The 20,112-nt window shown below is 41.5% G+C and overlaps 1 protein-coding gene across 4 annotated transcripts in view; it reads left to right on the top strand.

The window, feature by feature from the left end:
• LOC124118669 overlaps positions 1-9,603 on the top strand; it is a 289,157-nt gene extending 279,554 nt beyond the window's left edge. For all 4 annotated transcript variants that reach the window (XM_048386865.1, XM_048386864.1, XM_046480875.2 and 1 more), the window contains 3 exons: positions 330-1,242; positions 1,354-1,495; positions 1,855-9,603. In XM_048386865.1, coding sequence (XP_048242822.1) covers positions 330-1,242; positions 1,354-1,495; positions 1,855-2,198 — 1,399 coding nt within the window. In that variant the 3' untranslated portion in view covers positions 2,199-9,603. The remainder of the gene's footprint in view (positions 1-329; positions 1,243-1,353; positions 1,496-1,854) is intronic.
• Positions 9,604-20,112: the final 10,509 nt, after the last annotated feature.

The following is a 20,112-nucleotide window of genomic DNA, read 5'->3' as shown; positions in this document are numbered from 1 at the left end:
TAAATTTGAGTTTCACTATTGCCAATGTATTGATAAAACTGTTTATGACCAAAATGAAACTTGGAATGTGTTCAGTTAGAAGTGGGACTCCGCTTTTCATTATTTCTTCTCTTTAACTGTTTAGACCATATTCTTAAGTTCTCTCAAAACGGATTCTTGCACTGTTGTTATCAGCATAGAAGCACTGGACCAGTGAAGCTGAAACTTCACTTGTCCCCCCAGTTTGTTCCTGCATGTCACATTGAAACCTATTTATGGCCATAACACACATAGTTGTTCAAGATTTATTGAAATTTGGAAAATGATTTGTATGAATACTTTTCTTTCAGATTGGAGTCACTAGTTCCTTCTTTCCAGTCGTTGATTGCCACCAACATCAACTCAGTCCAGGCGAACAGTGTCCCCTCCATCCAAGTCAGCAACAGCAGCCTGCAAGCCTACAAGTATGTGGTCATGAAGAGGACTCTGGACACTCCAGACAAGGGACACGTTGATGGCAAAAACAGAACCACAAGTAGTGTGGAGACAATAGACATGAAGTTGAACTCTATATTGTACATCGCCATGACTTTGTTTCTACTGATGGACATTTTCCTGTGGGTGTTCCGTCTTGCATGGTTGTACACACAAGTTCAGGAGGCCAATCAAGGATGCGAAGAGCTCATTCCGCAGGACGAGGCAGCCAGAAAAGTCCTTGAGACGAAGACGGGTCAGAATCCCCCCCGACAGTTTGATGCTTTGGAGCATCCCTATGTTCTCTCACACAATGACAACGTGAACCAGGACAATGAACTCAATGTGTACTTCTGTCAGTCATATCCACGTTCAAAGGAAGATATTTTGCGAGACATTTGGGCTCAAAAGTTGGCCACAAAGCCGAAGACTTCCAGAGAGAAGCTTGAGGACATTTGGATGGTGCAGGACATTATGGCCTGTATGTGTTGGCTGCACCGCGCCCTCATGTCGAAGCTGCTGTGGCGATTCCTGTACACCGCCGCTGTCATCCTCTTTGTATGCTGCATCATGTACGTCGTGGACTCCTGGCTCTGTGCCGACAACTTCCACTCACTGGTTGGCTCAGATCTCCTCATGTCTGAGCTGGAATGGCAGGCTCAGACTGTGAATAGTCATGTGTCTACTGTAGCTGATATGATGAACACCATTCTGCAGGAGCTGAAGGTGTCGGTGGACTACGACGTAGAGACAACCAATGTGTTGCTGTTCCATACATGGGAGACTCAGGTAGGTGACACTCTTACATTCACCAGGAACCTACAAAGATGTTTCAGTTTGAGATGATGAATGATGTACATGGTTGGTAAAATGTTCAGAAATTATGTGACTGTGTTGCAGATGTCTGTTCTGACGTCGATGTTATCCAACTTGTGCAACAGCTCTAATGCTGTAACCTGCAACCTCACCTTCCTCAATACTCCACATCAACAGCCGCTGTCATCCTGCAACTTCCTGCCACTGAAGGTCAACACATATACAGGTAAATATGTAATAAATTATCTCACCTCTGCCATTGACGGTCAAGACATATACAGTAAATATGTAATAAATTATCTCACCTCTACCACTGAAGGTCAACACATATACAGGTAAATATGTAATAAATTATCTCACCTCTGCCATTGACGGTCAAGACATATACAGTAAATATGTAATAAATTATCTCACCTCTACCAGTGAAGGGCAACACATATACAGTAAATATATGACATCAATGCATCAACGCGAGTCTTGACAGGAATATCTGAACCCCACCTCTCAAGGTTGTCATAGTTAACTCATGTTTGATATCATGCATTTTTGCTGAAGCACTTATTTACTTTGTGTCTTCTTTTCCAGACTTGGACATCCTAAAGTTAAAGAGTTTGGTTATAACAGAGTTGTCTCCCCTTCTGGAAATGTCAAGGCACCTTGTGTTTATGACTGCATATATTGTGATTGTGTTATTGTGTGCACGAATTGTGTGTCAAGTGACAGCAAGGACTGTGAAGGACTACCTCATTGTGTCAGGGCACTTGCCCCGAGCAAGGATTTATCAGTTCAGTAACACAATGACAGGGATGTCTGACGATCCCCACGATCAGGAGAAGGAGATTCACCGCAGTGCATCCTGGTTAGAGAGTTGTGAGAGTGGTGTGTATGTTGGAGACAACGATGACTCCGCCAGAGAGTCAACAATATGATCCACTGCAGTGCATCCTGGGAAGAGAGTTGTGAGAGACGTCTATGTGTTTGAAGATATGATGACTTGGCCAGAGACGTCTATGTGTTTGAAGATATGATGACTTGGCCAGAGACGTCTATGTGTTTGAGAATATGACAACTCGGCCAGAGTCAACAACATGATCCACCGCAGTGCAACCTGGGTAGAGAGTTGTGAGTGATGTCTTTGTGTTGGAGACAATAATAACAGCCAGATTCAACAATGTGATCCACCCAATGGGAAGAGAGTTGTGAGATTGATATTCTTGTGAGAGACAACAATGACTCTGACAGATTCCAAAATATAATCCACAAAGTGCATCATGGGTAGTGTCAACAATATGATCCACCGCAGTGCATCATGGGTAGAAAGTTGTGAGAGATGTCTGTGTGTCAGAGACAATGATGACTCGGCCAGAGAGTCAACCATGTGATCCACCGCAGTGCATCATGGGTAGAAAGTTGTGAGAGATGTCTGTGTGTCAGAGACAATGATGACTCGGCCAGAGAGTCAACAATATGATCCACCGCAGTGCATCATGGGTAGAAAGTTGTGAGAGATGTCTGTGTGTCAGAGACAAATGATGACTCGGCCAGAGAGTCAACCATGTGATCCACCGCAGTGGAACATGGGTAGAGAGCTGTAAGAGACGTCTATGTGTTGAAAACAGCCAGATTCAACAATGTCATCCATAGAGTTGGTAGAGAGTTGTGAGAGCGATGTGTTTGTTGGAGACAATGATGACTCATTTGGCCACAATCAAGATGGGGGATTGTGAGAGCTATATACATGTTGGCTGTGAGTGTGGCCACTATCAAGATGGTGGGTTGTGAGAGCTATATACATGTTGGATGTGAGTGTGGCCACTATCTTGATGAAGGATTGGAGAGCTATATACATGTTGGCTGTGAGTGTGGCCACAATCAAGATGGAGGATTGTGATAGCTATATACATGTTGGCTGTGAGTGTGGTCACTATCAAGATGGGGGATTGTGAGAGCTATATACATGTTGGCTGTGAGTGTGGTCACTATCAAGATGGAGGATTGTAAGAGCTATATACATGTTGGCTGTGAGTGTGGCCACTATCAAGATGGAGGATTGTAAGAGCTATATACATGTTGGCTGTGAGTGTGGTCACTATCAAGATGGAGGATTGTAAGAGCTATATACATGTTGGCTGTGAGTGTGGCCACTATCTTGATGGAGGATTGTAAGAGCTATATACATGTTGGCTGTGAGTGTGGCCACTATCAAGATGGGGGATTGTGATAGCTATATACATGTTGGCTGTGAGTGTGGCCACAATCAAGATGGGGGATTGTGAGAGCTATATACATGTTGGCTGTGAGTGTGGCCACAATCAAGATGGAGGATTGTGATAGCTATATACATGTTGGCTGTGAGTGTGGCCACTATCTTGATGGAGGATTGTAAGAGCTATATACATGTTGGCTGTGAGTGTGGCCACTATCAAGATGGGGGATTGTGAGAGCTATATACATGTTGGCTGTGAGTGTGGCCACTATCAAGATGGAGGATTGTGAGAGCTATATACATGTTGGCTGTGAGTGTGGCCACTATCTTGATGGAGGATTGTAAGAGCTATATACATGTTGGCTGTGAGTGTGGCCACTATCAAGATGGGGGATTGTGAGAGCTATATACATGTTGGCTGTGAGTGTGGCCACAATCAAGATGGAGGATTGTAAGAGCTATATACATGTTGGCTGTGAGTGTGGCCACTATCTTGATGAAGGATTGGAGAGCTATATACATGTTGGCTGTGAGTGTGGCCACTATCAAGATGGAGGGTTGTAAGAGCTATATACATGTTGGCTGTGAGTGTGGTCACTATCAAGATGGAGGGTTGTGAGAGCTATATACATGTTGGCTGTGAGTGTGGCCACTATCAAGATGGTGGATTGTTAGAGCTATATACATGTTGGCTGTGAGTGTGGTCACTATCAAGATGGAGGGTTGTGAGAGCTATATACATGTTGGATGTGAGTGTGGCCACTATCAAGATGGAGGGTTGTGAGAGCTATATACTTGTTGGATGTGAGTGTGGCCACTATCAAGATGGAGGGTTGTGAGAGCTATATACTTGTTGGCTGTGAGTGTGGCCAGTATCAAGATGGTGGATTGTGAGAGCTACATACATGTTGGCTGTGAGTGTGGTCACTATCAAGATGGAGGATTGTAAGAGCTATATACATGTTGGCTGTGAGTGTGGTCACTATCAAGATGGAGGATTGTAAGAGCTATATACATGTTGGCTGTGAGTGTGGCCACTATCAAGATGGAGGGTTGTGAGAGCTATATACATGTTGGCTGTGAGTGTGGCCACTATCAAGATAGAGGGTTGTGAGAGCTACATACATGTTGGCTGTGAGTGTGGCCACTATCAAGATGGAGGATTGTAAGAGCTATATACTTGTTGGCTGTGAGTGTGGTCACTATCAAGATGGAGGATTGTAAGAGCTATATACATGTTGGCTGTGAGTGTGACCACTATCAAGATGGTGGGTTGTGAGAGCTACATACATGTTGGATGTGAGTGTGGCCACTATCTTGATGAAGGATTGTAAGAGCTATATACATGTTGGCTGTGAGTGTGGCCACTATCAAGATGGAGGGTTGTAAGAGCTATATACATGTTGGCTGTGAGTGTGGTCACTATCAAGATGGAGGGTTGTGAGAGCTATATACATGTTGGCTGTGAGTGTGGCCACTATCAAGATGGTGGATTGTTAGAGCTATATACATGTTGGCTGTGAGTGTGGTCACTATCAAGATGGAGGGTTGTGAGAGCTATATACATGTTGGATGTGAGTGTGGCCACTATCAAGATGGAGGGTTGTGAGAGCTATATACTTGTTGGATGTGAGTGTGGCCACTATCAAGATGGAGGGTTGTGAGAGCTATATACTTGTTGGCTGTGAGTGTGGCCAGTATCAAGATGGTGGATTGTGAGAGCTACATACATGTTGGCTGTGAGTGTGGTCACTATCAAGATGGAGGATTGTAAGAGCTATATACATGTTGGCTGTGAGTGTGGTCACTATCAAGATGGAGGATTGTAAGAGCTATATACATGTTGGCTGTGAGTGTGGCCACTATCTTGATGGAGGATTGTAAGAGCTATATACATGTTGGCTGTGAGTGTGGCCACTATCAAGATGGGGGATTGTGATAGCTATATACATGTTGGCTGTGAGTGTGGCCACAATCAAGATGGGGGATTGTGAGAGCTATATACATGTTGGCTGTGAGTGTGGCCACAATCAAGATGGAGGATTGTGATAGCTATATACATGTTGGCTGTGAGTGTGGCCACTATCTTGATGGAGGATTGTAAGAGCTATATACATGTTGGCTGTGAGTGTGGCCACTATCAAGATGGGGGATTGTGAGAGCTATATACATGTTGGCTGTGAGTGTGGCCACTATCAAGATGGAGGATTGTGAGAGCTATATACATGTTGGCTGTGAGTGTGGCCACTATCTTGATGGAGGATTGTAAGAGCTATATACATGTTGGCTGTGAGTGTGGCCACTATCAAGATGGGGGATTGTGAGAGCTATATACATGTTGGCTGTGAGTGTGGCCACAATCAAGATGGAGGATTGTAAGAGCTATATACATGTTGGCTGTGAGTGTGGCCACTATCTTGATGAAGGATTGGAGAGCTATATACATGTTGGCTGTGAGTGTGGCCACTATCAAGATGGAGGGTTGTAAGAGCTATATACATGTTGGCTGTGAGTGTGGTCACTATCAAGATGGAGGGTTGTGAGAGCTATATACATGTTGGCTGTGAGTGTGGCCACTATCAAGATGGTGGATTGTTAGAGCTATATACATGTTGGCTGTGAGTGTGGTCACTATCAAGATGGAGGGTTGTGAGAGCTATATACATGTTGGATGTGAGTGTGGCCACTATCAAGATGGAGGGTTGTGAGAGCTATATACTTGTTGGATGTGAGTGTGGCCACTATCAAGATGGAGGGTTGTGAGAGCTATATACTTGTTGGCTGTGAGTGTGGCCAGTATCAAGATGGTGGATTGTGAGAGCTACATACATGTTGGCTGTGAGTGTGGTCACTATCAAGATGGAGGATTGTAAGAGCTATATACATGTTGGCTGTGAGTGTGGTCACTATCAAGATGGAGGATTGTAAGAGCTATATACATGTTGGCTGTGAGTGTGGCCACTATCAAGATGGAGGGTTGTGAGAGCTATATACATGTTGGCTGTGAGTGTGGCCACTATCAAGATAGAGGGTTGTGAGAGCTACATACATGTTGGCTGTGAGTGTGGCCACTATCAAGATGGAGGATTGTAAGAGCTATATACTTGTTGGCTGTGAGTGTGGTCACTATCAAGATGGAGGATTGTAAGAGCTATATACATGTTGGCTGTGAGTGTGACCACTATCAAGATGGTGGGTTGTGAGAGCTACATACATGTTGGATGTGAGTGTGGCCACTATCTTGATGAAGGATTGTAAGAGCTATATACATGTTGGCTGTGAGTGTGGCCACTATCAAGATGGAGGGTTGTAAGAGCTATATACATGTTGGCTGTGAGTGTGGTCACTATCAAGATGGAGGGTTGTGAGAGCTATATACATGTTGGCTGTGAGTGTGGCCACTATCAAGATGGTGGATTGTTAGAGCTATATACATGTTGGCTGTGAGTGTGGTCACTATCAAGATGGAGGGTTGTGAGAGCTATATACATGTTGGATGTGAGTGTGGCCACTATCAAGATGGAGGGTTGTGAGAGCTATATACTTGTTGGATGTGAGTGTGGCCACTATCAAGATGGAGGGTTGTGAGAGCTATATACTTGTTGGCTGTGAGTGTGGCCAGTATCAAGATGGTGGATTGTGAGAGCTACATACATGTTGGCTGTGAGTGTGGTCACTATCAAGATGGAGGATTGTAAGAGCTATATACATGTTGGCTGTGAGTGTGGTCACTATCAAGATGGAGGATTGTAAGAGCTATATACATGTTGGCTGTGAGTGTGGCCACTATCAAGATGGAGGGTTGTGAGAGCTATATACATGTTGGCTGTGAGTGTGGCCACTATCAAGATAGAGGGTTGTGAGAGCTACATACATGTTGGCTGTGAGTGTGGCCACTATCAAGATGGAGGATTGTAAGAGCTATATACATGTTGGCTGTGAGTGTGGCCACTATCAAGATGGAGGATTGTAAGAGCTATATACATGTTGGCTGTGAGTGTGGCCACTATCAAGATGGAGGATTGTAAGAGCTATATACATGTTGGCTGTGAGTGTGGCCACTATCAAGATGGAGGGTTGTGAGAGCTATATACATGTTGGCTGTGAGTGTGGTCACTATCAAGATGGAGGGTTGCAAGGGCTATATACATGTTGGCTGTGAGTGTGGCCACTATCAAGATGGGGGATTGTGAGAGCTATATACATGTTGGCTGTGAGTGTGGTCACTATCAAGATGGAGGGTTGTAAGAGCTATATACATGTTGGCTGTGAGTGTGGCCACTATCAAGATGGAGGATTGTGAGAGCTATATACATGTTGGCTGTGAGTGTGGCCACTATCAAGATGGAGGGTTATGAGAGCTATATACATGTTGGCTGTGAGTGTGGTCACTATCAAGATGGAGGATTGTAAGAGCTATATACATGTTGGCTGTGAGTGTGGCTACTATCAAGATGGAGGGTTGTGGTGTTAATATTGGCCACAGTGATTGGTGTATACTGACTGTGTACACCCCTACGTCAGTCATGTGGGTCATTAACTTCAAGGAGCAATAGGAGAGTTTGTGTGTTACTCCGATATAGTCACACCGTCGCTGCGTGAATGGTACTGACCTCATTTTTTTCATCTGACTCGATGGTTGCATTATGTTATTTACTGCACAACTTGTTGATTTGTATTATTTATTTTGTTAAGTTTTAGAATGATAAAGCAACTAATCATTTTTTCTATTCATCATTTCTGTGTTACAATGGACACACTGCTTCCTACCTGTTTGTGAAGGAAGATGGGGTGTTGTTCGCTGTGTTCTTGTGTGAGTAGTTCCCTGTTGTGTTGTGTCTGTGACTGTATGCCTGTGTGATGTTTTCTGTGTATATGGGAGTATATGTTATGTGTGGGAGGAAACTGTGTGATGAGGAGACTGGTATAACTGTGTGATTAGGAAACTTTGGCATAATTGTGGGAGAAAACTGTGTGATGAGGGGACGGTGGTATAACTGTGTGATGAGGAGAATGTGGTATAACTATGATGAGAAGACTGTAGTATAACTGTGATGAGACTGTGGTATAACTGTGATGAGGAGACTGTGGTATAACTGTGATGAGGAGACTGTGGTATACCTGTTTGATGAGACTGTGGTATAACTGTGTGATTAGGAGACTGTGGTATAACTGTGTGATGAGGAAACTGTGGTGATGAGACTGTGGTATAACTGTGATGAGACTGTGGTATAACTGTATGATTAGGAAACTGGTATAACTGTGATGAGGAGACTGTGGTATAACTGTGATGAGGAGACTGTAGTATAACTGTGATGAGGAGACTGTGGTATAACTGTGGTGATGAGACTGGTATAACTGTGTGATTAGGAAACTGTGGTATAACTGTGGTGATGAGACTGTGGTATAACTGTGATGAGACTGTGGTATAACTGTGTGATTAGGAAACTGGTATAACTGTGATGAGGAGACTGTGGTATAACTGTGATGAGGAGACTGTGGTATAACTGTGATGAGGAGACTGTGGTATAACTGTGATGAGGAGACTGTGGTGATGAGACTGGTATAACTGTGTGATTAGGAAACTGTGGTATAACTGTGGTGAGGAGACTGTGGTATAACTGTGATGAGACTGTGGTATAACTGTGGTGAGGAGACTGTGGTATAACTGTGTGATTAGGAGACAGGTCGCAGACGTTTACCACGTCAGTGAAACCCACGAGCACAGGTATGGTACTGACAAACTGTGGTGTGACTGTGTGATGAGGAGACTGTGGTATAGCTGTGTGGTGAGGATACAGTGGTGTAAGTGTGATGAGACTGGTATGACTGTGTGACAAGGAGACTGTGGTATAACTGTGTGACAAGGAGACTATGGTATAACTGTGTGATGAGGAGACTGGTATAACTGTGCGATAAGGATACTGTGGTATAACTGTGCGATGAGAATACTGTGGTATAGATGAGGATACTGTGGTATAACTGTTAATGGTGTGTGATGTACTGTGATCATGAGAATTGATTTTTTACATGATTTCTCTGTATATGTACCTTCACATGCTTGAAATGTCTACAACATCATTGGAGTACATTCATATTTATTATAATAAAATGGGGTTTAATACTGATGGACATTTTGTTCTTCTGGGCATGTGGTCAAAGGGAGATAACTCACACTCTCACATGCCCCATACCAGACCTATCTGTGTTTCAGGAACCAGAAATCTCACTGAGCACTGGAGTGGAATATATATATGTGCTTGTCCATGATGTATTTCCTTCAGTTCCTGTCCCACCTTCAGTAATTTAAACCTATTCAATATCTCATCATTGAAACAATGAGTATTTAGTTTGCTCTTTGAAATTCCAGGTTTGGTTAAGTAGATAGCTGTAGCAAGTAGTTTTTTTGCAGCGTTAAACAACAAACAAACAAATCACTTTGAGGACTCTCTACATACTGGTGACAGTCAGTCTCAGCTACGGAGAAGATGGAGCTATGAAAAGTTGTTTGTTTTGTTTGTTTTTGTTTAACACCGCACTCGGCAATATTCCAGCTATATGACGGCGGTCTGCAAATAATCGAGTCTGGACCAGACAATCCAGTGATTGACATCATGAGCATGGATCCACACAGTTGGGATACGATGACATGCATCAACCAAGTCAGCGAGCCTGACCACCCACATCACGTTAGTCGCCTTTTACGACAAATATAGTCACAGACCACAAGGAAACAAAAACCTATTTGAAAGCATGGAATCGACCTGTAAGAAAATTTCAGATAGCGATTTTACATAAAATGCAGGCATCTTCGGTAGGTACAGCTTGGCACACATCGATAGATCGTAACATCGTTGATGCAAATATCGCATTCAAAACATCGAATTTTGAATGAAAAGTTTCTTTTTTCAAGTGTAAGTTTTGAAAATGAGCTGAACAAACCATAAACAAATCAGCTATGTAGGCACTTACCACTTACGACTATGTCAAATCAAAATATGTTATCCAAGTGCAGCGATAGCCTTTTGCGTCGTCTGCTTGAACCGCGCGTGAGCAACAGCGCCCACTATTGCAAGAGTAGCTTCCCTTGAATAATGTTTCGAAAACCTTGGACCAACGATCGAAAACCTACTGAGTACTACTGAGACATTGAACTTTTGCCAGTATGTTTTAATATGTTAAAAGAACTGTAAGATCTGACGAATCCAGTCCGTATTTTTCTCTCACAGTCTGTTTTTTTTATGTGCCGCCAAAATGACCAGTGAATGTGCTATTTGATTTCAAATTTAAATATTAGTTAACATTTTGAGTTTTCACAGAATCATTGTATCAATAACCAAATTGTAAATGTTTTGTGTCACTCATTGGACAGTGTCTATCACGAGCATCGATCGGCCCAGCAGATGATTTAGCCAATGCCGAGGCCGATATTGCCGACGGCGGTCGATTGCTGTTGTGGCCTACTAGATATGTCCATCCTCTTCAACCCTCACTTGGGGCGGTCGGGTAGACTAGTGGTTAAAGCGTTCGCTCGTCACGCCGAAGACCCGGGTTCGATTCCCGACATGGGTACAATGTGTGAAGCCCATTTCTGGTGTCCCCCGCCGTGATATTGCTGGAATATTGCTAAAAGCGGCGTAAAACCATATACACTCACTCACTCACTCAACCCTCACTTTGAAGTCAAATAGAATTCAGCATACATCAGGCACACATGTACAAATACACTTAACAGTTTTAAATACTGTGGGAAATTCCCTGTTCTGCGATATCATCCACTGGCAATTCAGGCAAAGCAAAACTATTGAACATGACCTCTAAAAATTAGGACTGGTACATCGTAAATGTCGCCATTTTGTACACATTATTAAATCAATAACGGCGTTATTTACCACATGTTTTGAAATTTAAATTTCGGACATTTACTGGGGAAAATGAATTTCAAAAATAGCATATTAGTGATCACGGTCTTTTATCAAATCACCAGTGATCATTCCAAAACGTCGCCGATAACCCTAGACTTGTTTAGAATGTTTTGGAAAATACGCAGATCCGAACACAAACTTTCCGCCATATTGGATAGTGTTTAGAAAATCACGTTTCACGTATACCGGTTATGAGACTTGAGTTATAGGTGAGTTAGGGCCATCCATTTCGCTGTTACTTCCTGTTTTATGAAGTACGATTTCATCATTCCTTATGGGTTTTTTATACTATAAACGTATACAGTTTCAATATCGATATTTGTGTTGGAATAGTTTGGTTCCTCGTGAACAAAACACCACGAAAATATATTGTCATTGTCAACAGCTAATTCTCACCAAGAGACTTGAGTTACAATAAACTAGTGCTAAACATAGCGGAGTTATGCTCCCTTTTCGTTGTACGTTGTAAATCAGTTTTCGTCATTTACGGCAGGCTATTTTATGTATTGAATTATAACGTTATACATAAGCATATGAATCCATTTAATATATATTTATGTCGTTCAGATATTAGGCAGTATTTTGTTCGCTCACAGTTTCCGTAAAGCTGCTAATTGAAAAGCATCTTCGCACAGTACATTTTCGGTGTACGAAATTTGCTGTTTTTCAACTCAGAATAAATTCTCGGACAACACTTATGGGTGTCTTTTTTATTCAAACCGGTTTAATATTTGCAGTTAAATTTACACCATTGGATGGGAAATTTAATATTCTACATCTCTGCGTAAGTTTATAGCCGGAGGTAGATCCAGTACCGCGTGAGCGCAATTCTCGCACAACGTTCACTTTTCAGATCTTATGAAAATGTGTGTCAGAAAAAAGAATTCGGCATCCGGCGGGTTTACAACCGACGTCGGCCGGATGTTGGAGTGAGTGAGTGAGTATGGTTTTAACCGACAGCCCCCGATGTTGGAATGCTCACTACACAGAAAAAACGATTGTTTAGCGATTAAACGGTAAACTAAACGGCAAAATGTCTCCACTTTTAAAACGCGTTTAGCGTTTTGTTTCTGAACACTACTTGTTAGTTTCTAAACACCAACGTTTAGGTTTCTAAATATGCATGTTTAGTTACTAAACACCTTGTATTAAACGCTATGCGTTTAGAAAACTAAACGCTGAAATGTCTCCACTTTTAAAACGCGTTTAGCGTTTAGCCTGTATAACTGAATTAAGCTAGAATCAATATCATATGATGTCTTCATACCTATTAAAAGTACATAACTGGGATATACACATTTTTAACAAAAGAAATGTAGAATTAAACATTTTATTTTGCCATCAGGAAACATGTCATTCTAATCACGTCAATCGTGCATGCTTCAACTTTCTTCAAGAAGTGAACACAATTTTTGGTTTTGGAACCAAAGGTTTCCTTGAAAAAGAGTTCTTTCATAACGCCTAACATCTGTGCATACTGCCTCGGGTAATCCAGCCAAGCTACATAGTATATGGCCAGCAGCTGGACCACTGCCCTCCTGAAGTTCCTTATGACAGGAAGGTTTACCCCGTCGGCGTGTATGATTGCCTCAGTTATCCGGTTGTCCTTTACAAAGATCCGAAGCATCGGCCCTACTGGCAACTTTGTTTTCTCGGCTTCCTCGGCAACTCCTGCAACCAACATATATGCGTGATAATAATGATAATAATAATAATAATAATATCATCATACTTAATATTTCTATTATTTTTTTCGTGACATTTATACATCAGTATAGATCTAATAAAGAAAAGAATAACCTTAATCAATACACGCACTGATCTAAAAAAAATACTACCGCCCCCAGCAATTACCTTTAATCAAGTCTTACAAATAACTCCTTACATGCCGAAAATGTCTAATCATTGTAAAATGAAATAGAATAGACAAAAGACGGTAAAAGAGTAAAAGACACCTTTGATTTTTTCCAATATAGAGGTGCTTTTCGCTCCTCGGCCCCTGTCATATCCTGTTTCCCTCACCATATAGCGATCGCGAAGAGCTTCAATATCTTCCATTAGTTCCTGCAAAAGTCAAAGCATGAAATTATTTCTAAATGGACGTACAATAATTAAAATGAATAGTGATCATTTCCAATATAAAGTTTTAGTAATTTTGCTAATCTGAAATAATATGTTTTAGTCTTACATCAGCTTCGTCAGTGGGGGGGCATGACTTCCTTCACGGCGTTGAATAAATCATTTGTTGATTTTTCCACTGACCTCCAAATTTCCCCACTTTTCATTAATTTGATCTCCATGAAAATCTGCAATATATGAAATAATAGATGTAGAATACGAGCAAGATGCTGCAGTGCATGTCACAACAAAGTTTCGGTCATGTTTGTGATATCGGACAAGGGCGATGTTCATAGTTTAAAGGATTACATGTGGCCTAGAAACACATTGAACAAGTAAAATTATCCATTCTTTCCATAACATAAGAATTAGGACAGGCAAAAACAAGTTATTCTGTGATAGACCTACAAGACCATGCACCCCACCAGAGAAGAAAAAAATCCACAAGTAGCAACACCGCTGCTTTCTTAATCAACTCCAAATGCATTGTATTTACAATAAAAATGTATGTAAATCTTCATTCTACATATCCCTACATCGTACTGATTCAATTTATTGCCTTAGATGTTGACCAAATATATGTTTTAACTGCCAAAATAGAAAATAGAAAAAATCACCTGGAAGATCCTCACTGTGGTGTAAGATGGCGTCTCCGTCAAGGGTAAAAGGACGCGTCGAAAGGGCAAGGTCACAGGCGGGATAACTCTTAATCTACACATTAGTCGTTTAGAAACTAAACAGGTGATGAGCCTTTAAATCATACATGACGAATGTGTCCAAAACTATTTATTCACATTAGTTTTTGTTAAAATAGAGACAGTACCACTTGTTTCTTTAATATAATAACTTCTGGGATATTTTGTAAATATAAACGGTATGTGTTTAGAAACTAAACCACTATGTTCATTTACATATAGAAACTAAACTATGACGCTTAGAAACTAAACATGCATGTTTAATCAAACTAAATACACTTCGTTTAGAATGGTGGCGTTATAAATTCAAACTAATTTTATAACAGCTACACAATAGAAAATGCAGTTGTAGAAGTCCACAGTATGTTAAGATATGTGTTGGGTTATTTGTATGGTCACTGAGAGTATGTTTTTATACTGGGATCTATCTGTTACTTAAATCACCAAAGAAAGAGTAAAATCGTAAAGAATTCAGTGAACAGGTTATATTTCCGACAACTATATCCATAGTATTTCCTCTATTATTAATACTTTGTTAATTTGAAAAAAAGTTCTTTAAGGCTTCCTTTTAATATTTGCTTTATATGTGTATTAAAAAGTAAATGTTTAATATCTAAACAGTACCGAGTAAGGCGACTAAATGGAAATTGTTTAGATATTAAACGTAAACGATTTGTTTCTAAACAAAATCCGTTTAGTTACCTAAACGATCTAAACACCCATTTTTTACAGTGTAGGAAAGACTTCATTTTGGAAGCCACATATTGAAAAAGTACATTCTAGTTCATCAAAGCTAAGGTAACGAGATAAGGGAGGAGTAGGGTGTGTTACTTGTACCGTGTGCTGAACTAGAATGTACTTTTTCAATATGTGGCTTCCAAAATGAAGTCTTTGATAGGCATTTGGAAGTTGGACGAACACGAAATACCTGACACATATTTAAATTAGTTTCCCCGCACTGGTTCCGTGGCGTGCTTGTCCAGGCTCCTAAGACGCGACTAAAGGGATCGGGTGGTCAGTCTCGTCAAAACAATTCCTTAAATAGTGAGAAAATGTATTCTTTCCATCTCCCTTGCATAAGTCCAGTAAAATATACTATTTAGATTTGTTTAAATAATATTTCACTTATAGATAGTATGGATAACTTAGAATACTTGATGTTTCCTATAGTGAACAAATACCACATGATTGTGGTGATCACGTCGGACGTAATCCTTTAACACCAGGAAATGCATACCCTGGGCCGAGGGGATTGTCCATCTGACAGCATCGACAGCCAATGGTGCCACTTTGGAGCATAAGTTTATATTAAATCGAAATTTCATATTATTTCAATTACTTGTGTATTTTTTCGAAATGTCGATTTTTTCTCGTCCTATTTAATATAATTTCATAATTTTGATTGCTTTCTCGTAATTCAAAACTATGTCAAAAACTCGAAACTTAGAGTCCCGATCCTGCTAACTCAACTTTCATCTCGAAATTTCAAGTTTTTTCTCGTTATTTCGAGTAGTGTCTCCCCCCGCCACGTGTTGTGCCACCCCTTCCACGTCACGTGACAATTCGTTCATTATTATCATACAACTATTACTGGAAACTTATATTTCTTACAATATTTCAGAAACTTTAAGTTATTTCCCACTATCCCCTACATATTTATATTAGAATTATGCACTTATGTATAACGTACACGTCCGATACAAAAACTTTCTTGTTGTTTGTGATAAAACGATAAAAAAACAAATGCTTATATTTTCACTCTTGAATAAAGAAACAACGTGACGAATTTCCTTCAGGTGTGGGCGTGGGCGTGTGTGTGTGTGTGTGTGTGTGTGTGTGTGTGTGTGTGTGTAATTAGCACAGGTATGTAAATATTTTATATAATTTTGCCTGTGTTGGCATGGTCCCGTTTGCTACGTACGTCACAATTAATTTGGTAGAGCTGATTACTTGGCTATCACCTTAAAACAGAGAGAAGGCTGCTGAGTCCCTTTAAGTCTGTACTCGTGGCAGAGTGAAGTATCTGCCACTGGACTCCGTATATATCGAGACCCAGGCCTTATGTAGATGCCGTTAGTTACCTAATATTAGCTCTTAATAACACAAGACCGCCTCCGTGGTCTTGTGGTAGAGGGTCCGCCTGGAGAGCGGAAGGTCCGGGGTTCGATCCCCGGCCGCGTCATACCAAAAGACGTTAAGAGATGGTACTTGTTTTTACCCTGTCTGGCGCTCGGCATTAATGGGCTAAAACAAGGACTGGTCGGCTCGGAGTCAGTATACTGTGTCTGAGTGGGGTATTCATGTTAAACTGCGGCATGGTATCTCAGTGGGCTAGCACTATAAATCGGAATCAGCCCGGACTAGTACAAGCAGCCACACACACACACACACGTACATGCACGTCGCTATATAAGTGTAATAATCTAGGACGCGACGATAAGCCCCATTTCACCTCACCCTAATAACACAGGAGGCTGTGCGGGTCTGTCGACAACATCTAACCACCCACAATGAAACTAACTGCCAGGTACTATCAAAGTCAAGGATAACTACAGTAAACTACGGTTATAACGAACTCAACGGGACTTCTAATTCTAGTTCGTTATAAGTACATATACAGCATGACTACAGCAAGTAGTCGGGACCAAAAAGTGGGTTCGTTATATCCGTCAGTTCGTTATAAGCGTGTTCTTTATAACCGTAGTTTACTGTATATTATTAGAGATATATATTTGTGTGATCGTTTATGCTTACGACTGCGTCCAGCCTGTGTCCTATATCACGGCGTATCAGCTTAATGTGGGAGGAAAGCCCGAAGTGATGCAGGTCTGAGACGTTTACCACTTCGGTGTAACCATGTTAGTTCACCTCGGAAATCTAAATTGTTTCGTTGGTGTACATCTCGACCTATATATTTGTTAAGAAATGTTGGAATTCAACGATGCGGGACCTTCAGGAGTAGGCTGTGTCAAGGCAAGATGGCGGATGGTGGGTCTAGATTTTCGAAACGATCTTGGCTACGATCTATCTTAACAACTTACGTTCAAAGATGAAGAGATCGTAAGTTTGATATAAGATTGATTTTCGAAACTATCATAAACCTGTCGCAGATCGTACAACTACGATACCTATCGTAACTGACGGAGAACTGATTTGTGTTGGAGATGTGTTTCCCAGTGACGTCTTATTTGAGATAGAAATAGTGCTGTGTTTCCCAGTGACGTTTTATTTGAGATAGAAATAGTGATGTGTTTCCCAGTGACGTTTTATTTGAGATAGAAATAGTGATGTGTTTCCCTATAACGTCGCGGGGATTTCCCATCCACTGACAATAACACCATCACATTGTCACATTATTCAACACGCATCTATTTGAGTGAGGGAGTAATGCACTTTACGGGGGGCACTTTGTCGGATTTCAATTAGCGCCGCGTGTAGGAACGAACTCACGTTGCCAGCTTGAAGCTACATGTAAGCTAGGATAATGAATTAATCTAAATTAGCCAACACACCAAGCTGACGAGTCTCGTTTTCACCTCAGCCACAGCGATGGACGGATTCGAGTGTACCGACGTCGAAGTGAACGTTACGTCCATCATTGTGTCATGGAAGAAGATCGTTTCGGGGGCGGCAGCGTTATGGTATGGGTAGGGATTACAGCAAGACAGAGGACCCGTTTAAGTGGTAGAGGGAAATCTCAACGGTCAGCGCTATTGCGACGAGATCCTCAGCCCTGTTGTTCTACCGTTTTTGCGTCGTCATGGCCAAGGCATTACCTTTCAACATGACAACGCCCGGCCTCATATTGCTCGACTTGTTCAGGATTCTCTTCAACAGAACAACGTGAATGTCATCCCCTGGACGGCTCGCTCCCCTGATCTCTCACCAATCGAGCACATGTGGGATGAGATGGGAAGTGATGCCAGATTGTGTATTGAAACTTGTTCGCCAAGTGTTTCCAAATCCACCGACCATAAAATACATGGGACACAAGTGGATCTCATGATTAAACTCCGTTTTGTGTGTGAATTATGTGAAAGAAAAATAAATCCATTATTAATATTGTCTTAGAATACTAGTATGCGTATTGGATTTGTCTTTATCGGAAGTGCAATGTTATCTAGACAGGCCGAATGGAGGTCAAACATCTTGTTTATTTATATACTTATTTATCAGTTGATTATGTGCATTGTTATGTGGACACACGTGACATATTCATATATTCTTGTCAAGCTAAGAAATATTGGCTCAACTTCTTGTGTTTCAAGTAAGGCTTCTTCCTGAACACCAGTAGTAAATATGTTTAATTATACATAGAACCAAACCAAAAAACGTCTGATTTCTAAAATGATTTAATTGAACTATATTTCTATTTTTTTCTCTGCAGTAACGTAGTTGAAAGATAAGACAAGCGTGGTCGGGTATCAAACCCGCACAGTAAATTGAGAATTATCCAAGAATTTTGACAGAGCCATCGGAATGTTGCACGCATGCAGACTAGTTGGTGCGTCCATGAGGTCAGTACAACGTCCGAGGAGGCGTTACAATGCAGCTGGAGTAGCCACTGGTCGTCCGAGACGTAGACGTCCACGTGTGACAACACCAGCTCCAGACGGTTTCATTGTGACGTCACATTTACGCAATCCGTTCCTCACAGCAACTGTTACTGCACAGACCTCTCAAGGAACCACAGAATCGGCTGCGACAATATGGTCATACGTTGGGCTAGTTTTAGCACAACGTCATCGACGTCAACGTCGAGAGTGGGCTCGTGCTCATCTGCGTTGGTCTCGACGTGGATGGCAGGGGGTGCTCTTTAGTGACGAATCCTGTTTTTCACTCTCCAGATTTGACAGTCGACATCGGGCGTACAGGGATGAACGTTATGCTGACGCTTGTGTTCCTGAGAGAGATCATTTTGGAGGAGCTGGATGTGTAATGGTTTGGGCTGGAATTGCAGACGGATACGCATAGTTCCTGTAGGTGATACACTTTGGCCATTGACACATAATTCTGTACACTGTCGTGAATGGTATATTTTAGACATCAGCATAGATTGATTCATACATTCTTGATTCATACATTCATGATTCATACATTCTTGATTCAATCTTGAGTCTTGTGACCGATATTATGTATTTTCTTCCAATTCTTTTACTGGCCCCTCAATTGTAAGGCTTAATGTTGACAGGTACAAGCTATAATAAAAACAAATGTGAAATATTGCAACTTGTTACTAAGGTAGTAAGTACATGTTATTATCATAACAACATTGCTTTCCTGTGATACACACTTCAACATTTTCATCAAGAATTATACCCTTTTACACCATTTACATTTGTTATAGAATGGCTGGTTATGATTAAGATGTTTTTACTTATATATTGTGTTAATACTTACACATTGTATGGGGCAGTGGGTTAGCCTAGTGGTTAAAGCGTTCGCTCGTCACGCCGGACACGGGTTCGAATCCCGACATGGGTACAATTTCTGGTGTCCCCCGCTGTGATATTCCTGGAATATTGCTAAAAGCGGCGTAAAACCATACTCACTCACTCCAGATTGTATGGGCCCTGTACACAAGTTCATTTCCTATTCTATTTACATCCACGTGCTTGGCCTTGCACTTACTGAACCCGGACAAACCAAAGAAAGTAGAGAATTAAATGAAGCACTCATAAAAGAACTAAAGTGACACATCCACACGCGTTGAGGCCGGCAGCTCTTGTTTCTATTCGTGGAAATCTGAATGCGTGGCGCTGCAGGGACGGGATTCTTGCTCAGCAGGTTGTCCCTGACTTCAACGCCAACGCCGACGTGACGCTTCAACGTGACAACGTCACAAGTCACACCGCACGCACAACACGAGATTTCCTGCAGGTTAACGGATGTCTTGTCT

Source organism: Haliotis rufescens, unplaced genomic scaffold (genome assembly GCF_023055435.1).
Source record: "Haliotis rufescens isolate VD_foot unplaced genomic scaffold, xgHalRufe1.0.p SCAF_61, whole genome shotgun sequence".
NCBI classification, from domain to species: domain Eukaryota; kingdom Metazoa; phylum Mollusca; class Gastropoda; order Lepetellida; family Haliotidae; genus Haliotis; species Haliotis rufescens.
Note: the sequence above shows the minus strand (reverse complement) of the source record. Positions and strands in the feature narration are given on the sequence as shown.